Below are 24455 nucleotides of genomic sequence, written 5' to 3'. Positions count from 1 at the left end.
AAAGACTATTATGTAGTATAAGTACCATATGAATTGTCCATTTTTTTGGCATCCACACTTAGAACAAAAATTATTAGTTATAGAACTTAAAGCACAGCTCTGTGCCATCAAGGATCAGATGGGGTTTTGCTAACTAACCAGTATTCAAGAAAGAGCTACAGAAGTTATAAAGAAAAATACATGGATGCCTGTATATTAGTAACTTCTAAGAAAAAAGAAGAAAAATGAAACAACCAAAAAGCCACCACTGCATAATACATTTCCGGACTTCCAGGGAAAAGAATCTGAAGTGAACATGTGTTTAAAAGTTAAGGTCTGAATCAGATGTTGAACACAGAAGTCCTATTAGGGAAACACATGGAAGACTTAGAAGAGCTGGCAATATCACAATGCCCTGGCATACACATAGGAAGTTTGGGCATAGGGGGAAGAATTCTGAAGGAATAGCATCAAGCTAAGCAAAAAGTTTGATTCTTCTATATAATGGGACAGCCTCTGGCACAGGGACTTTCAATTTTTGTTTCCGCTGATCCAATTTAGATTGCTCAAAAAAAAAGCAGAGAAGTCTTTTAAGAACACAAGCTTTTGTTAAGAGCTGTAACTGAAGTTTCTGATCCTTGGATTTAAAAAGAAAAATTACAGGTAAGCATGTCAATGAATTCAGTTCCATCTGTACTACTGAAAATTCACTAAAATGTAAAAGGCTTTTCCACAAAGACTGCAATATGCTGCAGAGGAAAAGTAACATGCAGTCAGTTATTTTGGTGTATGTGTGCATGAAAAAAAGGCAAAAGTACTGAAGCAAGAAGTGAGGTCTGAAGATGACTTGCTATACAGGCTCTCAAGAAACACACACAGCCCACAGCAATGCTATAAGAGTTTCAAAAATAGTATGATGTAATTGCAATGACTGTTGTACATGCTTCATTTAAAACAATGCATAACACTGCAGTTCAATTACCTGTTTTTCACACACACGCTTTCTAACTGCCTTGCTTACTAGCTGCTGAAGGGTCTCACACACAATGCATTTTACTCAGGTTTGCCCTAAGTTCCAGTGGTGACTCCAGTTTGGTTCAACATAATCCCAAGGCATTGTCCCCCACCCAAATTCTTTTAAATTTGTTTCAACTCTCCTTTACTTTCCCACCCTTTTCTAACCACAATTTGATAACAGACATAAGTTTGTTTCATTTATATTGGGATGGAGACAAGCCAATGAAGGAAGCAGCAACCAAAAGGTGCCTGAATTTGACATCCTTGGACAAGCCAACTGATAAATAGGAGAGCAAATTTTAGGTAGCTTCACAGGTATGCCTTATTACAGAAAGTAGAAGTTAATACTTTGTTAAAAATAATTCATGTTGCTTAGCAACAATTATAGCAAGCTTGGCTCTCATGATTAAAAAGGTTTTGATTCCTCTTAAAAATGGACTAGCACCATAAGAACTGGACACCTGGAGAAACATGAGGAAAGTCTCTTCGGAAGCAGCTAGTATCTCTCGTATCTACTTTCAGCAAAAAATTAGTAAGAATCAAGAGATCAGAAACTGGATCACAGTCCTTCAATACAAAAAAAAAAAAAACCCCAAAAAGCCTTTTAGGGCATGTATATATACATATATAAATTCGACAACTGTCAGGCAAGCTCACAAAGTAAAACCAGAGGCTGTTTTAATTTACTGCAAGGATTATGACAGTCCTATTATGGTCCAGATACCCTGACAGGGAAGAGAAATTTCCTGTTACTTTGAAATTAATATGGAAACTCACCATACTCAGTTTTTCATAATATATTTAAGAGAGACTGTGAACCAACTACTGATTAGCCTCCTGCCCTTCCTAAAGCCTATTAGCCGATTAGTAGCAAACGTCTACTAATGTCCTACAGCTCTATTAAAGTTATGTTTCAAGGGACTTGCAGAGGCTTTAGTGAAAATTTATTGGGGGGAAAAAGCAGCAGCAGCAGTGTAGAAAAGGAAGGAAAAACATCATGCAAATTCCTTAGACTTAGTCCTCCAGACTTAAAGATGTTAAAGAATCAACTTTCACCTTTTCCTTTATTGCATCAACCTGCAAAGGAATTCAGAAGGTGCAGCTTAGAAAAAAAATCAATTCCATATCGAGCATAAAAAGGTAGAATCAGCAACAAAGGTTTAGGGAAGAAACATCTAACCACTAAAAAGGTATGAGAGAAGTGAAAATAAAGGGCGTACTGGAAGCAAAATTTAGAATTTTGTGTAACTTCAAAGCTTACTGCAGAAGAATTTATGCTACAGTATGAAAGAAAGCAGCTTAATCACTAGTAAAATTTACAGCACTTAGGTTAACAGCAGCTTAAAGACAGGTCTCACAAGTTGGCATTATGTTTAAGAAGCTATTCTCATCTATGGCTAAGATAAGGCAACATGTTTTTTCTCTTACATTGAATACAGAAAATGTTAATTCTTTAAAAACTTTAAACAGACACAATGGTATCTAATTAAATGGTATCCTGAGGAAAAATTCAGTATGGGAGGGGTTGTTGGTAGCGCTTCTTCACCCTCCCATCCCCCCAACTCAGGCAGGCTGAAGGAATCAGATGTGAGACTCTGATTTTAATCATGTTTTTTGCTTTGACGAAAAGGATCCTCTAAAACCATTTAAAAATGTTCTACAGAGAGACAGCTAGTAACTGCTGAAGATAGGGTGAGTAAATTCATACATCAAAAAGGGACACTAAGATGAATAGTGAATGTTATAAGGCAAATTAGACCCCCAGCTTGTTTTTTTTTTCCCATGTTCACCTCCTATGGTATTTTTAAATCAGGGGTTAAACTATCAAAAAAATTGCGAAGATTAAAAGGATGTTAAGAATATACATGCAGCTTCCCCAGGGGAAACAGGCATAGACATCATTAAAGTCAGGAACCAACCAAATAAAAGGGAATCTACAATACTAGTCATGAATATTTGAGTTACAAGAACTGATTTTGAGAAAAATACTATTTTGAAATAAAATTTATCGAAGTTTTTTAAATAAAAAAATACATAGATTATTTTCACCCTCATAAATACACTGAGGGTAAACAGCTACATTTGAGTTCCCCTTCCAATCAGTGTCATTTGTCAGCTATTAAAAAAAAATTTCAAAAGAACAGGAATATTTTATGATCGACTAAATGACTTACTTCTACTAAAGAAAAAAGCATTTAAAAAATTAATGTGCATGTAGAATTTTACATGCAAGGAAACTAGTTCTGAATACACTTAGAAGAGTCATTACCTTTGTCAAGTATTCCTTCATGACCTGGATGAAATAGGGCATGGCAAAATCCATGATATTGTGCCTCCATGCAGTTTCTAGGACGACATCTGGCCTTAAAAGATCGTAACAGGTAAACAGACAAGCTCCAAAGCACTCTCTTTTTTCTTCCTGCAAAAACCACTGCAGGAGTTCTTCAGCCAATTCAGTATCTTTAGATTCAGAAGCATACTGCATTGCATCCTATTCAAAGAAATAGTGAAAGTCAAAAACATTAGACCCCACATACTAAACTAGTAAACCAAGAAAAACAATGGAAACTTTCCAATATAAATCTGGTTTTGCAAGGGGAAAAAAGCCTCCTAGTTGTATCATTTAAATTAAAATTTTCAAAGAACAGATAAGCTAAAAGCTTTTTTTTTCCCCAGACAAGTTTGACCTTAACATAAGAGAGCCCCTAGAATCAAGAAATCCATTAACTTAAATTGCCTTAAAGTCAGCTCTCATATTCACAAAACCAATACTTTTATTTATAGATTATAATCACTTGTAACACCATTTTAGGCCTGGTTTAAAACAGCCCCTGCCCCGCAACTTTATCAACCTTGTAAAGGCTGTCTTTCTTGCACAGCTCTACACTCTGTTTCCAGCGATTGTTGCCTTTGAAGAGATAAGCAGCAATTCTCCTGAACTCAATGAGTTCATGTTTTTCCAAACGCTGAGCAAGCGAGATATTGTCAAAGTTGTCATAAGCATCTATTGATGTTCGCAGAGCCTTAAAAAAAAAAGCCATCCAAATGCCAGATCAGTATTTTGTTTAACATTATATTCCGTTCTCAATCAATGAGCCCCTTAGATGGTAACATGTAATATGACACCTAGATTCAAGCATCAAAAGGTATGATTTTTCATTTTACCTAAAGATACCATTTTCTCCAAGATTTTCAGTATCAAGGACTAACATATGGCTATGAAATGGACAATATTTCTAATTTGGAGGGCAAGATTTTTTTTTTTTTTTTTTTTTTTTTTTTTTTTTTTGAGATGGAGTCTCCCTCTGTTGCCCAGGCTGGAGTGCAGTGGTGATGCAATCTGGGCTCACTGCAACCTGCCTCTAGGGTTCAAGCGATTCTCCGGCCTCAGCCTCCCGAGTAGCTGCTACTACAGGCACGTGCCACCACAACCGGCTAATTTTTTTGGTATTTTAGTAGAGACGGGGTTTCATTGTGTTAGCCAGGATGGTCTCGATCTCCTGACCTCGTGATCCGCCTGTTTTGGCCTCCCAAAGTGCTGGGATTACAGGCGTGAGTCACCACGCCTGGCATGGAGAGCAAGATTCTGTGCTCTAGAGAAACTTCTGATAAAACTCAGCATGGCAGCAGTACAGATCTGCATGCGCTGAGCCTCAAAGAAAATCAAGAGAGAGAAAAAAAGGCAAGTAGCTTAAGCTTAACTCTACTTCACTTTTGCTTGTGAAATCCTTCATAAGAGAAAGTTTATACAAACACTAATAAAACAGTAGGCAAGAAAAATGGTGAATAAATATAGTTAATACCAAATAAATTTTATGAATTAGTTAAGTGGTCAAAGACATTTTTGACTCTACCTACAATCTAGATGTTAGAGATAAAGTAATCATATCATTTTTTTCAAAAGCAGTATCTTATACAAGATCTGAGCAAAATTCTGAAAACTTGGCACTTAATTAGAAGTAAGATTTATCAATCCTGAAATCTTACTAAATTTAGATCCTAGGTATGCAAGCACCTACTGTTTACAATCCTAAAGGATAATGGCTTTTTTAAAAAATGGGAAAACATAACTTTATGAGTCTTGAGATTATGTGCAAGAATCAAAAGGTTTTACCTGATAATCTTCTTCTGTAATAAAAAGGTTGTTCAATGATTCATTCACAGATTTGTTGTTATGGTTCTGAACTGAACGCAAATATGGTTTCACCAGTGGTAGCTGTTTAACCTTTAAAATAAAGAGTTTGTTACAAATATAGCACATTATTGAAGTCCCAGGGACAAAAGTTATCGAAGTATGTCCTAATTCCTTGCTATGAAGCTTTGGTTTAAAATTATTACTTTACCTTGCTGAAATAATTGACTGCACGAGTGTGATCCAACCGTGGAGACAGCACCATCAGCAAATCATTTAACAACAGAGGCTTGAATTCTAAGTAGAACTGTATTGCTCTGTAGTATAGTTCCACATTGGCAACCTACAATGGGAAAATCCATACATAAGTCAGTTACTTCCTAATGAGCTTTCTCCTTCTGAATCCTTTATCTTCTGAAGAAAGTACACACCTTGGTAATGATATCTTTGAATTGCCCTTCTTTCCAGGCATCAGTTGGATGATTCATCATGGTAATTATGGCATTATCATATTCTTCATACTTGTCATACAAAAACACCAGTTCTGCCCAAAGATGAGCTTGTTCTGCAGCTCTTAGCACCTGCATAAGAAAGACTTAATTGCTTTAGATATGAGTCTAGCTAACAGCCTTAAAAAGAATAAGATATTTTGAAGTATTAGTTTTAACTACACAGTTGCTTCACTGTGTTACAATGACTGGTTACCTTGGGAATATTCACTCTAGACCAGAACAGCTCCAGGTGCTCCCTCATTTTCTGAGGCTTAAATTTAGAGTATAGAATAGCTAATTCAGTAAACATTCCCATGTGAGCTCGCTCAAGTCCCAGTGCTGCTTCCAACATGGTGATCAGCTCTTCAAAATAGCCACGATCCTGAACAAGAGAAATGTGCAGTTAAAGATAAGAATATCTATGGTAAAAGATCTCAGGTCATATAAAAGTCTCGTTAATACCTGATAGTAGTTGATAAGTTCTTCTAATTCATCTGCATGTACAACAATATGAAGTCCACACATCTGAGCAAGACGGAATTCTTTCCCATCTACACAGGCGAAGCAGACCTAGAATAAACATTTCCTTTCTGTGAACTCAAATGTAAAACATGGCTAGTTATTTAAACTAATGTTTAAAGAGCGTTTCTTTAATTCTTCACTCAAACTTGGGTTTAGATTACCTCTTTCCATGTTCGAGTACTGTTAGCTTTCCTAGCCCCATCAACAGCTGCCTGATATTCACCCAGGTGAACCAGGGTAGATGCCAAACGTCCAAAATTGGAAACATTATTGTACAACAACTTAGCAGCATCATACATTTTTTCATCATAACAACGGTCACCAACCTGGAAAAAAAAAGGTAACCCACATTCAGCAAGATATTAGTGTGAGCTTAATCCTCTTTTCAAATTGATATCTTCACACTGAGAAATAATTTGTTTTCCTATAGATTTTTCCTTGGAATTCTTCAGTTATGATGTTTTGATCCTACCAAGCTAATCAAGTAGCCCAACTAGTTTTTCTTAAATCTGAAAAGGAAACCCACTTGTTGGATATGAGCATTATTTGGTCCATTGATAAATTCTTCTAACTCTGCAAGGCGGTTTGTTTTAGCCAGCGCGAATATCAGTTCTGTCTCCACGTAGGACTCTCGAGCCTTCTTACGGGCCATCTGCAAGTACTTCACCAGTTCTTCCCAGTTTCCTAAGTATAGAAAAAGAAAAAATATATCCAAACACTAACATCCTAGTTTATCTTTCACCCAAGTAAATGAAAATTGCATTCATTTCCTTTTCAAGGAAACACGGATAATGACGACAAATGTAAACCGTGCAATATTTCACTTCTGTATTATCACGGACCAAATGAATAGATGAATTCTTTTTCCTTAAAGTTTTAAGATTAGAGCACTATCAGGATTTTATGAAACTTCAAAAACAGAAGATTCATCTTCCCCACTTGTAAGTTTTGTGAACTTACAAATTCACAAAATACAGCCTCTTTTTATCTGGACTAAGATGGAGCACTAAAAGAAACCATGCAGTATCCAACTCTTCTAAAATTCAGAATAGACAGATATCTTAATGCCTAGCTTAATCATTTTATGAGGTTTCAATACATAAGGTAAGAAGTCATACCACTAGTATTGGCAGCCTGAACAACTTCCATGTAGGAGGAAGGATCATCTGCTTTGATATAAGAATCAATGGCTTCTTTCACCATTCCTTTCTGCAACTGGGCTTTTGCAAGTTGACTCCAGACCGCAGGTTCATTGCAACGTTCAGCAAACTCATATGCCCGATCCAAGTTTCCAATATGCTCAATTAAGACCTAAGTATCCAAGTTTGAAATTAGGGTTAGAGTAAAATCAATCCTACCCAAAGCAATTACATTTAAGCTGTTAGTATTTTATTGCTCTTCTATTGCCGTAGCAACCAATTAGGCCCACCCTCATAGCACAGTGTTTAGTAATTCAACTTAGGTAATCTGAAGATTTACCTGAACTGCTGAAGTATTGACATCAAATTTCCGGAAAATGGCAAATGCTTCTTCAAACAGCTCATTGCTGATGGCGATATTGGCAATATCTGGGGCATCATAATTATCTAGGCGGTTAATATACTCCATAACACGTGTACGGTCAGCCTTAATTGCAGTGAGGATAAGGAGGTTTTGCAGATTCCTTTAAGAAAAAAAAGAATATTTTAAATGCAATATTTTAAGTTTATCTGACGTAAAAAATAACCACTGTGACTAACGGAGAGGTTTTTGTCTCAAGAGGTAGGGTAGGGGGGAGGATATTAGAAGAGTGAGAATTCAGGCAACTTTCTCTGATCTTTGTTCCTTCCCAAAACTGATGGGCCATAATTTATTAAAGACTGACTATAAATAGCCAATGGATCCCTCTGAAAGCATACCTGTGTTCACTGAATACAGAGTTATCAAGGACAATTTTCTCCAGCAGTTCAATGAGTTCATTAGGAAGGTCTGCAGTCATGAAAGCCTTTACAGTTACTGACACTTCTTCAGGGTCCTGAGTCTCAGACAAAGCTGTTTGTACAACCTACAGAGGATATATGGGACATAAGTACTGAGAATCAAGTTGGTTTTAAAAAAGCATAAGTTGGCCTCTCATTAGAAAACTTGAAATAGGCAGAAAAGAATGAAGTAGGGAAAAGACCTTTAAATTTACATAGAGAGGTCTTTCTACACAAATCTATACAATATATATAATTGTGTTGAAAAATTACTCTAATTATATAATTTCTATCTTTTCCCTGATTAAAACATTATCCAGGCTAGCAATCATCATTATCACTTTAATGGCTACACATAATTCAAAAATCAGCTACACAGATGTGGAATTAAAATATCGGTAATTCGTCTGGTTCTGGCTATTTGCATGGTTTTCTAGATGCTGCAATGATTTCCAACCATCGCCCCCACCCCCACAACCTTCCCCTAGGAAGCTTTGTAACTACTTGGGAATGTTGCTTAGAAGTGCTTCCTAGGAAAGGAATGAAATATTAATAGCCTTCAACCTATTCGTTTCCAAAATATTTTATTTATACTTAGGAGAATTTAAGACTCATTATAACAACTCTTCTATTTTTAGAACTTTTAAAATATGTTGTCTATTTTATTTAGGTATAAAACCCCATCTCATTTGCAGTTCTATACTTCTTATTAGTAAGATATAACACTGATGCACTTGGTCTTTTGTATTTTCTCTTATCATTTTTCTGACTTATTATCTTGAAGTTTCCAATCAATTTAGCCACTTAAGTGTTAATAATAGCAATCTTTAATGTTTAGTTTGTTATTTTCCTTTTAAACTATGATGAACCAAGAGAGTTTTATATAATTAAGTCAGGTCTTTTGGGATGTATTTTCTTTTTCTTTTTTCTTTTTGTTTTTTTGAGACAGTCTTGCTCTTATCACCCAGGCTGGAGTGCAATGGCGTGATCTCGGCTTACTGCAACCTCCGCCTCCCGGGTTCAAGCGATTTTCCTGCCGAGTAGCTGGGATTACATGCACCTGGCTAATTTTTGTATTTTTAGTAGAGATGGGGTTTTACTACGTTGGCCAGGCTGGTCTCGAACTCCTGACTTCAGGTGATCCACCCACCTCGGCCTCCCAAAGTGCTGGAATTACAGGCGTGAGCCACCGCACATGGCTATTTTTCTTAATGTATATGTTATATACATATTTATACTTATATAAATGTACATTCATTTGTATATAATGTATATAATCAATTTACATTCATTATATACAAATGAATGTAAATTGAATGTATATAAATTTTAATTTTCTTCTACTTTGTACTGCTTTCTCTCATAGTTAAATATGATCCATTTGAGTACATGATGAGGGAAAGGATTGTATTCATAGTTAAAAATGTATAATTTTTACTGACAGCCATAAACACATTTGCCAATGTTACCTGGTCAATTAGGGGTCTCCTGTAAGGATTGCTTTCCAGCAGCACGCTGCCCCACAATTCTGGATCCTTTCGACGTACCAGGTAGCGAGAAAGACTTTTGAAGAGGGAATTCTCATTGCAAACCTAAAGAAGATATGATAGATTAACTTCAAGGTAAAAAGTAAAAGACTTTTTATAGCATTTTAGAGGGTATTTCCTATCTTTTAAACTATGTTTATTGATAATCTTACTGATATTGGATCTAGTTTTGGACTTTGATTCATGTACCAGTAATATACTGTTTTAATTATATAGACTTTGTAATACACAGTTCAACATCTGGTAGGACTAGTCCACTTTTACAGTTTTCAGTGTTTTACTAGCTGTTCTTGTGTGTTTATTTTTCCATGCGTATATGCACATGTACATAAATGAGCATATGTATGTACATAAATGTAACTAAGCCCTGACCACTGAAAGATCTTAGAAGCAAATACACTAAAGCTCAGATCTTGACTTCTAATATTTTCAGAAAGTAGGAGTCTTGCTCTGTTGTCAAGGTTGGAGAGTGCAGTGTTGCAATCATAGCTCACTGCAACATTGACCTCCTGGGCTCAAGTGATCCTCCTGCCTCAGCTTTCTGGGTAGCTCGAAACCAAGTGCATGGCACCTCCCCCAGCTAATCATGTAATTTTTTGTAGAGACGGGGGGCTCGCTATGTTGCCCAGGCTGGTTTCAAACTCCTGGGCTCAAGTGATCCTCCTGCCTCGGCCTCCCAAAGTGCTGGGATTCTAGGAGTGAGCCACTCACCTGGCCCAGATCTTGGTTTCTAATGCCCCAGTAAAAGGTTCCCTAGGGAAATGACTGACTCCAGGGCTGCTGAAGGTACAAAATGAGCTTGGTGTATTGTGTGCCAGAAAATAAGTTAGTGCTCAAAGAACAATGAGCCCATGACACAAAGACACAGACTGAAGAGGTTCTCACCAGTCAAAACTGGGACAATTTGAGCATCAAAATAAATAGTAGTGAATTGTAGCCCATCGAATAAAATCCAAGAGTTCATGAATGCATGAGTGCTAACTGACAAATGTGGAGAAACTGCTGGAGTTTGAAAAATTTTCATTTTGCAACCAACACATTAAGAATGGTTTAAGCAAGAATCAACAGATGCTAAATTAAGGGAGAGGGTAATAATTATATAATAAAGACATGTTACAACTTGATAAAAACTGACAAAGGGGACAAATGAACACCGCGTGCTTCCGGATATAATACCAAGAGAAAAACAAACCACCACTGAAGCAGTACTCTGGGTGGAAATGTATAATCTAAATCTAATCATCGGGAACCATCAGAGGAACTCAAAGTGAGACACATTCTATTTTTTAAAAAGAGACTTTACATTTAGATGAAATATAGAGAATAGGCAAATCCATAGAGACAGTATAGTCTGGTGGTTGTCAGGGGCTGGGAGGAGGGGGTATGTGGAGGAACTGTTTAATTAATACAGGGTTTCCTTTTGAAGTGATGAAAACTTGTAACTAGATAAAGGTGATTATATAACATTGTGAGTATACTGAATGCCACTGAATTGTTCACTTTAAAATGGTTAATTTGACGTTGCTTTAAATTTCACCTATATAAAATAGTTACAAATAGAAAAAGCAACTATTGTTTACAAAGATATCAGCGTCATAAAAAACAAAAGACTGAAGAACCATTCCAAAGTACAGGAGACTAAAGACATGAAAACTACATGCCATATATGACCTTAGACTACAGGGGAAAAAACTGCTACAAAGGACATCACTGGGTAACTGACAAAACTAGAATAGAACAGATTTTTAAAGGTATCCTATCAATGTCAAACTGACTGAAGCTGGTATCTTTCATGTGGTTAATGAAAGAGAACATCCTTATTCTTAGGCCATATACTCGGAAGGGGTATAAGGCCATGATGCATTCAACTTATTCCCACGTGGTTAAAAAATAGTATGTGTGTGTATACACATATGTATGAATGGTGTGCCTGAGTGTAAGAGTGTGAGAACACAAATGGTAAGGCTAGTGGGGTTAAAACATTAGCAAGTCAATCAGAATAAAGGGTATATAGACTTTATGCACTATTTGGCCACTTTCAGATTCACAATTATTTCCAAATAAAGTTTTAAAAAAGCACCCACCGTCCCCAAATGTCCCATATTACCTAAAATTACCCTGAAACTCTCATGTAACAGGTTTTTTAAAATGCAGCTTCTTTACATATTCAGCTAGCAGTACTCACATTAATAAGTTCCAGATCACATTGGCCACGTTCATAAGCAACACAGGCTAGATGTGGATCTCTCTTCTCACAATACTTTCCAACAACGCGACTGTCATAGTAGGGATTTTCACGAAGAAATCTCTCCGGGTTGTTATTACTGTCTATGTAGATTTTGGCTAAGGCATTGTGAGTAGCAGGCTCCTCACAGCCCTCATGAATTCTGGCCTCTAGCCAAGGCAGAAGCAGTTTCAATCTAGGAAAAAAGGAAAAAAACCTCACACACACATACTGTATTATAAATAACACACTCTTGACATGCTAACTATGTAAATACCTTATGGTCTATAATGTGCTTTCACATACTTTTTTCCCCCCCCCCCGAGTATTGCTACATTGCCCAGGCTGAAGTGCAGTGGCTATTCACAGCCACAATCATTGTGCACTACAGCCTTGGGCTCAAGTGATCCTAGTACCTCAGCCTCCCGAGTAGCTGGTACTATAGGTGCAAGCCACTGTACCTGGCTTTACATTAATTTTAATTATCAGTGATCCTATTATAAATTGGGAAATTAAGACTCAAAATATGATTGAGTTGTCCAAGAATAAAAAGAAGGTATATAAGGCTATTTTTCACGCTCCCAGGTTTATCTGCTATATGATATACTTACTTGCTTATATCTGAATAAAAGATTAGAGATTCATACAGTGTCCTTTCTTTATAACACACAAAATATCTAGACTTCAGAAAATTTTGTTTGTGGATAGGATGGGGATGTGCTATTACATAGGCCAGATTATCTGAGAGTTCTTTCAGCTTTAACACAATTAACATACAGCATTACCTACAGCCAAACCCTAAATACATATTGGGAATAAAATCTGATAGCTTTAGAAGCTCTGGGTTTAATAGTTGCAGCTGTCATATAAACACTCCATCAAGGAGCACAGTTTTGCTATACTATAGCTTGTTTCGATAGTCCTGATGACCATGCCTCCTTTTATTTTTATTTTAAAGCCAGGGTCTTCTGTTGCCCAAGCTGGAGTGCAGTGGAGGGCTCACTGCAGCCCTGACCTCCTGGGCTCAAGCAATCCTCTCACCTTAGCTTCCCCAGAAGCTGGGACTACAGGCACAAGCCACTACGCCTGGCCCAAGCCTCTTTTACCAATGATTTAAACATTAAAAGCAGCCAGAGAAAAAGCATTATTCGTTATTTTGGCTATATCAAATTCACATGGTTATTATGAACCCTCCCATTAGGGAGAAGACAATTTTAATAAATAGAGGCAAAAATCCAGCTCCTATAAACATGTGCAATCCAAGATACGCCATGTCAACTTAAGGAATAAAAATTAGCTGAGGCATGTCTAGACTAGTGACTTAGATGTGAATCTAGCTTTTCACAATATAATTTGTCACTTAAAGACTAAATTATCTAACTGTAACTGCCATTTGCTTGGAATATGCAGTAAGATTATTTTCAGGTAATAGATTCAATAGGTTCAGACTCAACTGAACCTCTTATTAAATGTTAAATTGTTATGACATAAAATCACTTGAAACTAGGCTCAAACCTTTAGGTCAGTATTAACTGCATATCTCTATTACCCTTAAATGCAAAATTTTTCCATGTTTGAAACATTCTAATATAAATTCTAAGAATATAATTAGTAGATCACCTATATCAACTCAGGTTAAAATGAAACCCACAGACTTTCTTAATTTCTTCTCATAAACAGCAGAACTTCCCACTAGCATACCACCTCACCAAACTCATTTACATCAGTACTTCCTAAACACTAGTTCCTCAGAACGTTCCAGCTAAAAAAGACTTCACAGTCTGTAAGTTTTAGAAGCACTTATACTATATTCTATTGGAAATCCATATTATCATGTTAAGGTACTATAAATTAAATATCAATTGAACTCAAGAGTTGCACAGGGAACTCTTTTGCCTCACACTTAAATAAACACCACACTGTTTTTTTTAATCAGCTTTCTCAGGTTGGAAACACCACACGATTGATCAGTACAGAATTAGTTGTTATATACACAGGTATCACACCTAACTAAACAGGAGACTTAGTACATAGTTTATATAAAAACATATAAAGTCAAACCACATAGCTGTCATTATAAACATGCCAAAAAAATGATCAACCAAGTTAACAGATCTCCTATGACAGCTATAATGTTTCAGAAAACAGATTTTTTTCCCAGTGCTATTAGCTAGCTTATCACCTCTATGTTAGGTGTCTTCAGGAAATTATTCTCCATGTGTTATTTAGTAGCTTTGGAACAAATGACTACCTATATTTTTATCTATTGCCATGTTAAGAAAGAGTAACTTATCCCTGTTAAAATGGTACTACACCTGTTTCTTTTTTCAACCTCAGCAACAAGCTCATCAGTAGAGAATTGACCTCTTACAACAAGAATCAAGTTTTTTATGACATCTTCAGAACAGTCAACATCAAGTAATCCTCCAATAACTACAGGAAGTCGACTTGGATTCACCTGTGGTTAAAAAGAAGTAGAAGAATGTTATTATGTTATTAAAAGCAAAGAGGAATTTTAAAAAAGCATTTATCTCTATCGCTTTTAAGCTCAGTTTTTTTCTTTAAGTTCAGTTTTTAAATTCAGTAATAAACTGAGGGTCTAAATTTGCAACTAGATAGAGGAATTTAGCAGGAAGTCCAGCTAAAAACAAGACTTCATGGTTTAATAAGTATTGAAAGCACATATACTATATTCTGTCTCTACTGGTTTGGTTAGTTACCGAAACATTGTTCCATATGATAAATAAGTCCAAAGAAGATACAGTCAAAGATGACTATGCAAGACTGTCTAATAAAAAGGCTCCCATTATAGCAATACTGCCTGTTTCTACAGTTAGAAGGTGAAGTATCTAATATCTGTATTTAAGATGGTTTGAAAACTCTGCTTTGGAGTCTACATGGATACCTCAGGGTCTATCAAGTTAGTAAGGCCCTAGGCCACCCAACTTTTTCAATAATAGCAGTTCTATTCTTATATTTTACACACTTGGCATGCATGTTTTTTTTTCCCCCTTCCCTGAGTCGGCTTGCTAGGGAAGCACGTAGAATTTTATTCCAAGAAAGGATTCTGCTGGGGAAAAAGTATTAAAAGCAGGCTGGGCATGGTAGTATGCACCTGCAGTCCCAGATACTTGGAGGCTAAGGCAGGAGGACTGCTTGAGCCCAGGAGTTTAAGGTTAGAGTGAGCTGTGATTGTGCCACTGTATTCCAGCATGGGTGACAGAGCAAGACCCTGTCTCCAAAACAAAAACAAAAACAAAAAATCCCACGTTAAAAGCTGCAGACCACTCTTATTGAGCACAGAGTTTCAAAAGGATTTCCAGAATATGAGAAATAAAATCTATAGTAAGATTATACCTTTACATTACCTACATATTACTTACCTTCTGTACATATATCTCTATATACTTTTGAAGATTATTTCTATATAAATAGAGCACCAAATCATGGACAAAGTCAAATCGATCACACACAATGATAAGTGGTAGCTGATCTGTTAGTTTTGCTTCCTGAAAAAAAGACAAACAAAAGGAACCTTTAAATTTCTTCTATGAGATATCAAATCTGTGTAACATATGAGAATTTGTTCTACACTAACAAGAGAGGCTCACACAAACATAGCTCTTCTATTAAAGAAAGAATGTCCCAATAGTTGAGTGTGTACATCCCAGTTTCAGTAAATTTTTACTAAGCAATACTTAGATTCACACAGCAAGATACCAAGTCTTTCCCATACACACCCTTTACAAAAAAACAAGAGTAACAAATTAAGATACCTGAGCCAGTGGCTCTCAGATGATAAATTCACCATACTGGGACTTTCACTGGTAATAACACTTCAACCATATTTAAAATCAACTTAATAACTATAGTCACATTGTCAAACATATGGCATAAATGGCTTACATTTGTTTCAAACTAATGATTTTCTATCCCTCCCCACGTCCAATCTATACAACCAGCCTCTAATACTCTATTATAACAAAGCCTACAAGGAGCAGCATGATGGTGACCACATGTGGCCATAAGAAAACCCACCCCCTACAAAAAAAACCCCCAGCATTTAAAGAAAAGATATCTTTAAATTGCCAACTGCTTTTATCATTCCATTACAGATGCCAAACTACAATCCTACTTATAGACTGACATAGAAGATGTTATAGACAGGTAAGTAAAACCTGTACTGGGCATTTACCTGATACATGTCCTGTTACATTCCACAGACATAAGGTAGAGCACAAAAAACAACAGTTTCCATCAGGAATTCATTTATACACAGTGAAACATTCCTCAATAAATGATTCCTCTAACACAGTCTACTAGGGAAGCAGAACTAAGTAGGGTAGAACTTTCCCCATTGATGGCCACTAAGAACATTATTTTCAAGGTTAGAATAAAATGGCTCCTGAGACTAGGGGATATTAGTTACTCGATTATAAATAATACGAAGACTAGTCTATGAAGTGTCCCAAGAACACCAAGGTAAATCTTAATTTTAATATAGCCATCCTAAATTAAAAAATAAAAATGTCTGTAAAGCTGCAGATTTTCCACATTAAGGAAGGTTTTCTAAAATAAGTATTGTTTAACACCATGGAAACTCTGCACTAATAGCTGTTACAATCATTTCTAGAATCTGTCTGCATCTATCTATCTATGTAAAAATTTTAGTATGTCATGTTTTTCCTACTAAATGAACATCAAAAAAGTATGGATCAACACACTAGTCATCTTACCTATACACATATAAAATATTTTTGTTATCTTTATCTCTTACAGATAATCTAGGATTACTTATTCTGTTTTCATGCATAGGTGTTAAAATTTCTGTGGCAAATAATTCCACTTTTGTGGAATACTAACTGTATTCCAAAAGAAAATTTCAGATTTAAAAAGTAGACAAAATCTAGGTTATTTTCTTGATTGCTAAAATTTGCACATGATTTTATACATGGTAGAAATGTTAACATTTTAATAATATTAAATTACTTACTAAATGTTTAATTAACCTCCAGTTATAATGGTTAAAGATTTTAAGATCAAACTTGAAATTATATTAGCATAGTCAGAGGTTTTCTTCAACATAAATTTGTTCATTTAACAAATATTTATGAGTACCCAAGTATCAGACTCTGTTCTTAGGTACTGGAGATACAGCAGGGAACAAAGGAAGCAGAGTCCATTCTCTCAAGGAACTTACATTCTAGTGGGAGGAGACGTTTCATAGTGGTGTTATAAAGAAAAACAAGCAAAATGGGGTAGGAATGGGTTCTATTTTACACAAGGCAACCTGAGACATCCTCTCTTCTGACATTCAATCAGAAACCCAAAGAAGGTAAAGGAGAAAGAAGGTCATGAGAGAATAGTAGTACAGGGCACAAGCAAAGGCCCTTCGGCAGGACAAGGTTAGGGGAGTTCCAGGAATAGCTAGCAGGCCAGTGTGGTTGAAGCTAAACCAGGAAAGAAAGAAAAAAAGAAAGGTAGAAAATAAGATCAAAGGTAGCAAGGAGCAGATCATGGGTCTGATGAACAGTTATATGCTTTCTACAGAGAGCTTACAGTTCTACAAACTTAGGGCATGAGCCAAATGATGCTAATGACACAATTTTATCCTGCTCACAGGGTACCTTAAAGGAGAAGTTATGTTCTACCAATCTCTTTATTCCTGGTGGCTAACACACAATTGGCACTTGAATATTCAAGATCAGAGTCAGGGTATTTTTCTTATGACACAGGGTTTACTTACAACACCAGTAAATTATCATGTAGCTAGTACCTCTAAAATTAAGTTTAATAACAGTGATAAGAGGCATCATAACCCTGTACTGGAGGTTAACAAGGAATCTAATATGTTCACTCTCAACACTGGCATCAGAGGATGAATGTGATAGTTGCATCTTAGTATTGAGCTCCCATGTCAAATTATGTAGACATAAGACCCTAAATTCACCTCTAATCCTGGCTGGAAGTAAATTCCTTCAAAGAGTCAAGTACAAATTGATATCAAAGAGAAATAAATACTTGCCTGACAGAAATCCCATTTAGGCTGACTCCACCTTTTTCCAAGGCTTATCACTTATCAGTAATAGTTACTGCCTAAACATCTATAGTATACAAGGTACTTGATAAATAAACATAGCTTATGGTTGAAGAAACTGAGGCTGAGGCATATTCATTAACTTGCCTGAGGTAACAGCTAGACATATACTGAATGAACAAACAATGGCTAAGTAGAATTTGAAACAGGTCTGACTGACTCAAAAGCTCATAATCCACATCCACACCCCTACTATATCAGGCTTGTACCCAGTTCACAAGTGTGGAGGGGAAATCTTCATCTGATTAGATCCCATGGGCTATGCAAACCTAAGGCAGTACCATCCTAGTACCCAGAGGATTGTTTTTCATTTCTTTACTAGAGGATTTTTTTAAAGCTCAAAAATGTGATAATTAAATAATAGCTAATTTCATTTTGCCTTCCATATATATATAACTCAAATATTAAAATCCAAAGCTAAAGAAGTTACAATTTAAGCATAGAAGCTGAGGGCTCAATAAAAACAAAAAGAAATCATTTAAGAATCTGGTAGTATTAACACAGAAACAGAAAACCAAATACTGCATGTTCTCACTAGCAAGTGGGAGATAAATGATGAGAACACATGGACACAGAGAGGAACAACAGACACTGGGGCCTACTGAAGGCCCAGAAAAAATAACTAATGGGTTGTAGGCTTAATACCTGGATGACGAAACAATCTGTACAACAAACCCCCATGACACAGTTTACCCATATAACAAACCTGCCCACGCACCCCTGAACTTAAAAGCTTAAAAAGAAAAACAAAAAAAAACCCCAACACCCCCTGCCCCCAAAAGAATCTAGTAGTAGTTTTTTTTGTTGTTGTTGTTTTTAAAGGAAATAGTAATGATACTCAAAGAAGGAAGTGAATCAGTAGTATGGGTACACTAGTCAAGCACAGAGTATCAAATCTTTCTCATTTGGAGGGGTTTTTTGACACCAGAAAGTTTTGGTCCAAACATAGCACAGCTAGGTTACCCAGAATATTCATGATGGCCAAGACATTTTAAAGCTATACTTTTTTTGAAAAGTGTATCTTTTAATCTAAAATGTAGAGCAGTTTCAACATTTTGACTACTTCATTACACTAAAACCCCTAAGGGTTTTGCTATTTAATCTAGAGCCCAGGTAGTAAATTCTTCAAAAGAACAATCTGCCAATGCAACCACACACACAAATGATGATAATCTGGGAGCAGGAAAAGCCTACTTTCTGTACTGTATTCTACAAAAACATTTTGGTTTTACTTGTAATGTAAAATTCTTCCAAGACAAAAAATACTTCAGAACTTTCTATAAAGTCTCAGGAATCATTATATATATATATAGTGTACATACACACACATAATAGGCAGTGAGAGAGCAGTAATCTAAGTGTTCTGTAGTTTTCCTAGTCTTTTATAGATAGCTATCAATTTTAAAGCTTTATTTCCATCACAAAGTAACTGGTAGTTACAAGAATAAAGCTAAAGCTAAGTTAAACATTAAACAAAATTAACTGCCCTTAGGGATCTTCTAGAGTTCAGAATCTCTCAACCATTACTCCTCCCTGCAACACAGGTGGTCCTTACTCCTCTCTAACTGATTTAATGTGTCACAAAGCTGAGCGTTTTGTTTGATCTTACCTTTATGAATTATATATGAATAATAATATTTTAGTTTCTAGAGTTGAGCAAACTTGATGAAAGAGGTAAAACCTATACATTCCTTAGACAACAGATCCCTTTGCCTACAATAGAGGCTCCTCAAAATGGTATGAAGAGCAAGCTGATGTTAATATTCAAAAGCCTAAATGATTCTAAAATGACATTGAAAGTATACAACCACTTTTCTAAATTTTTCCATCCAAAATTAAAATAAAGGAAATTCCTTTGAAATAGTGCTATTTTTTTTTCTTCTTTTAAACAGATGGTCATTCTTACTCACCAATTTCCTTCCATATTTCAAAGGAAACCACAGAATATTATGTTTGGAAGAAATAATCCAGCACACAACTTAAGAATGCTAACAACTTCACATTTAGGGAAAAAATATTTTTGAACTATGACCAAACCCTTCTAGAACTGCTAACCTGGAATCCAACCAGAAAACACATTACTCAAAACCACTTACCTTAAGAAAATTCTTGACTCGCTCAGGATCGTAGCAGTTGCTTTCTCTACAGATTCTTTCTACTTCTTTGATTTGCCCAGTCTTGCAAGCTGCCTGAATATATTTAAAGTGCACATCTGGGTCCTGGCTAAAGTTAACAATGGATCCCAGAAAATAAAAGAGACCTTAAAGAAACAAGTAATTACAATTAAGCATAGGCACACTTTTGAGAATGACTGAAAAACATTTATGTAATTAAAAAACTGTTATATTGAATACTCCCAAATATAAGTTGGTTGCTTAAAAAGCACGATAAAAATACTAATTATTCCATTAATCAGATCAGTAAAATGGATTGCACTTTAATCCTGAAGAATAGACAATTCAACCCAATGTTTCCCTTTTTCTTTTTTATTGAGGCAGGTCTCTGTCACCCAGGCTGGAGTGCAGTGGCAAGATCATAGCTCACTGCAGCCTCAAACTCCTGGGCTCAAGCAATCCTCCCACCTCAATCTCCTAAGTAGCTAGAACTACAGATGCATGCCACCATGCCAGGCTAATTTTTAAGAAAATTTTTGTAGAGATGGTGTCTTGCTATGCTACCCAGGCTGGTCTTGAATTTGTGGCCCCAAGCACTTAGCCTCCCAAAGCACTGGGATTATTAAAGGCATACACCACTGTGCCCCTATATGGGAAATTTTAAATGAAGACCCCAATACCTGGTGTTTTTCAATATGCAATTTATAGGAAACACACAAAATAATTTGGGAAGAATTTAGTGCAGTATTGTCCAGAAGAACTTTCTGCAATGATGAAAATCTTATCTTTGCCTTCCAATATAATAGCCACTAAACACATGTGGCTATTAAGCACTTGAAATGTGGCTAGAGTGACTGAATAACTAAATATTAAATTTTATTTCACTTTAATAACTTTCAATGTAAATAGCTACTATATGTGGCTAGTGACTGTACTAAACAGTGTAAATTTAGTGCACAGTTAACATTTTGAAACTGGGAAAATTAAGAAAACATTAAGAAAACTACTAGACTCTCTCACCCCTTCTCAATAGAGTACTACTAGTACAGAGAGGAGAGAAAGGCAATTGGGGACCAGAACTTAGACACCCAACAGTGATTACGTTAGTACCCTGTATAGCAGTGGTTCTCAACTGAGGTGATTTTCCTCACAGGTGACACTGGCAATGTCTGAAGACATTTTTGGTTGTCACAACTGGTGGAGCTGACGCTACTGGAATCTAGTGGGTAGAAACCAGAAATGCTGCTGAATATTCTACTAAATATTCCACATGTACAGGAACACCCCTCTACAATGATTATCCAGCCCTAAATGTCTATAGTACTAAGGTTAAGAAATCCTGCTAAATAGCAACAAATCACAAAATGCCCTTAGCGAGAATCACCTGCTATTATAAGAGTCAGACATATAAGCATAAAATTTTATTATACCTGATCATTAGTACAGATTGAGTATCCCTTATCCAAAATACTTGAGACCAGACGTGTTTCAGATTTTGAACTTTGGAATATTCGCATTATAATTACCTGATCAGCATCCCTAATCTGAAAATCCAATTTCTGAAATGCTCCAACAAGCATTTCCTTTGAGCGTTATGTTGGTGCTCAAAAAGTTTTGGACTTTGGTGCATTTTGGATTTTCAGATTAGGGACACTCAACCTGTATTTTCATTTTATACAATTTCAACACCAGTACATATTTTTCTCTTAAAATTCTACCTTTAATTCATCTATAAAATATCCAAACAGATGGTCTTGTTCACTGCATATCCTTAGAATCCAACATAAAAGGGCCTTGACATATATTGAATAAAACTTAAAAAATTAAAATGTCCCATAGAACCAAATTTTTAGAAAAACAAAATTTCCAATAGCCTGATCATAAGCATACCTCTTCTTGGCTACCTTAAATACTTTTTTTAAAAACTCAAAAACTCCTAATTACCTTCAAAACTCTTGAAAGATTCAAAAAGTTCAATCAGAGACTGAGTTGACAGTTGTTCATGATATTTAGAAGCCACCTGAACACAAATCTGCAGATTCTGACGGATGTTGGCAGACAGCATGGCTCTGAGACATTCTAGGGAGTCTTCTACTGATAAGGAACCAAAGTAGTTGACTAACCACTACAAGACAAAATAAATGAATGAATGAATAAATGAAATAATGTTGAACCTCATGGTGGTATGAAATTATTAATATTTAGTACCACAAACACATTTTCAGTGTACCTATTAATCACAACTAACACCATCTATTAGGTAAGAAACTGAAATACCTCAGGGTTAAGAAGATGAGTGTGAACCACTGCACGTTTTATATCATATAAATCAGTGAAATGTTCTAATGCACGCTGCAGTAGGCCAGCCTTTTCACACAGTTGAGCAATATGAGCCCGGTCATAATGTGTGAACATCTGATTGCCTAGAATAGCATCTGCAACCTGTAAAACCACAAACAAGGCAAGTTTATTGTCCACTCCACTTATATGAGTAATTCAATATCCGTATTACAGATTAAGGTTTAATAGTGAACTGTTAAAGTACAAAAGAATATTATAATAGCTACATTTTCTTTAATAAGGAGTAGGCCTCTCAGTAGCTTTGCATAACAATCTGAGAGGCACTGCACAATTACTAAAACAATGTTGGAAACATGCCTAAAAAGCATTAAAACACATACTTGAGGCGCATGCATAAGGTTCATCTCAAGTAACCGCGTCTGTAAAGGACCTTCAGATGGGCGATTATTCTTCAGAGCATCAAGCAAGAATGCAGTACACTGCTGAATTAGATTGTATTCCATAAAGACATCTACAATCTACAAAAAAAGATTTAAAAGAAATTGTTTTAAGATACTATGGAGAGTATGTAGACAAAATTATGCATGAACTCTTTCTTTACCTGAGAATTTTATTTGGACAATATAAACACTTAAGAACAAATTTTTGTCCTCTAGGGATCATAGTTATTTTGAGTTCTGATAAAAACAACTACAAAATATTTCAAGATATTACATAACAGCAGAATACAACTGAACCGACAGACCTTTATTTTATTTAATTTATTTATTTTATTTTTTTGAGGCAGAGTTTCGCTCTTATTGCCCAGGCTGGAGTGCAATGGCACGATCTCAGCTCACTGCAACCTCCACCTCCCGGGTTCAAGCGATTCTCCTGCCTCAGCTCCTGAGTAGCTGGGATTACAGGCGTCTGCCACCACACCTAGCTAATTTTTTGTTATTTTTAGTAGAGACAGGGTTTCGCTATATTGGCTAAGCTGGTCTCAAACTCCTGACCTCAGGTGATCTGCCCACCTCAGCCTCCCAAAGTGCTGGGACTACAGGCCTGAGCCACCGCGCCCAGCCTGACAGACCTTTATTTTTATGAACTTTAGAAAACCAATAGCATAAATATGAAGGACTCTGACTCACACTTACAAATGCATCTCTTCCCTCTCCCCACACCCAGTGGCAACCACTATCCTGTTTTATCATCCCCATGTATTTTTCATATTTTTAATACACATACATCTCTAAATAAGATGTTTGTTTTGCATGTATTAAAACTACATGCAGATGGTTTCATACTGTCCATTCTTTTGCAACTTGCTTTTATTGCAAGGCATTTGAGGTTTATCCATATAGAGTGACAAAGCTTTAATTTCTACAAACTGTAAGTTTTCCTTCTTTTTTTCTTTTTGAGAGTCTCACTCTGTTGCCCAGGTTGGAGTCCAATGGCACGATCATAGCTTACTGCAGCCTCGACCTCCCAGGCTCAAGCTATCCCTCCACTTCAGCCACCCGAGTAGCTGGGGCGACAGGCATGTGCCACCACATGCAGCTGATTTTTAAATTTTTTGTAGTTACAGGGTCTCACAATGTTGCCCAGACTGGTCTTGAATTCTTGGCCTCAAGCAATACTCCCACCTTGGACTCCCAAGTGAACCACCATGGCTGGCCCCCACTCTCCATTTCAATCAGCTTCTACAAAATATATTTTAATCACATTACCTGTGTGATGTCAGCAAGAGGCTCTTCATCTTGAACTAACATTTGGGCAAACTGCTGTCCCTGATCTGGACTGATTCGCATTACATTTCTCAGCAGAAATATCCAATCTGGAGTGTATCCAACCTATAAACAAACAAAGACTTAAACGCTGCTCCTAAGTTTCAATTTTATAGCATTTAAAGACTTTTTCTACTATAAAATCTCACTAATATAGAACTACTGGTGAAAGCACAAATTCATTTTCAATTTAAGGTGCCCAGTTAGACCTTGGTGATGACATATTTGAACAAACATCTGTCAATTTTTATAACTGGCTTATCCATTTTCTTTTCTTTTCTTTTCTTTTTTTTTGAGACAGGGTCTT

The 24455-nt window shown here is 36.2% G+C and overlaps 1 protein-coding gene across 2 annotated transcripts in view; it reads right to left on the bottom strand.

Moving 5' to 3' along the window:
• CLTC (clathrin heavy chain) overlaps positions 1-24455 on the bottom strand; it is a 75460-nt gene that overhangs the window by 5674 nt on the left and 45331 nt on the right. Inside the window, exons 10-31 of one of the 2 annotated variants that reach the window (XM_009432958.4) lie at positions 24092-24214; positions 22763-22900; positions 22359-22523; positions 22026-22206; positions 20064-20227; positions 15254-15379; positions 14186-14328; positions 11832-12066; positions 9569-9691; positions 8040-8185; positions 7621-7804; positions 7260-7452; positions 6668-6825; positions 6303-6467; positions 6082-6189; positions 5834-6001; positions 5560-5709; positions 5340-5471; positions 5111-5221; positions 3849-4019; positions 3266-3487; positions 2053-2073 (exon numbers count right to left, since the gene is read on the bottom strand). In XM_009432958.4, the coding sequence (XP_009431233.1) occupies positions 2053-2073; positions 3266-3487; positions 3849-4019; positions 5111-5221; positions 5340-5471; positions 5560-5709; positions 5834-6001; positions 6082-6189; positions 6303-6467; positions 6668-6825; positions 7260-7452; positions 7621-7804; positions 8040-8185; positions 9569-9691; positions 11832-12066; positions 14186-14328; positions 15254-15379; positions 20064-20227; positions 22026-22206; positions 22359-22523; positions 22763-22900; positions 24092-24214 (3327 nt within the window). The remainder of the gene's footprint in view (positions 1-2052; positions 2074-3265; positions 3488-3848; positions 4020-5110; positions 5222-5339; positions 5472-5559; positions 5710-5833; positions 6002-6081; positions 6190-6302; positions 6468-6667; positions 6826-7259; positions 7453-7620; positions 7805-8039; positions 8186-9568; positions 9692-11831; positions 12067-14185; positions 14329-15253; positions 15380-20063; positions 20228-22025; positions 22207-22358; positions 22524-22762; positions 22901-24091; positions 24215-24455) is intronic. The other variant, XM_001136053.7, reaches the window with a different exon arrangement.

This window comes from Pan troglodytes, chromosome 19, assembly GCF_028858775.2.
Source record: "Pan troglodytes isolate AG18354 chromosome 19, NHGRI_mPanTro3-v2.0_pri, whole genome shotgun sequence".
Classification (NCBI taxonomy): Eukaryota; Metazoa; Chordata; class Mammalia; order Primates; family Hominidae; genus Pan; species Pan troglodytes.
The sequence above is the reverse complement of the archived record's forward strand: the minus strand, read 5'-3'. Positions and strand labels throughout refer to the sequence as shown.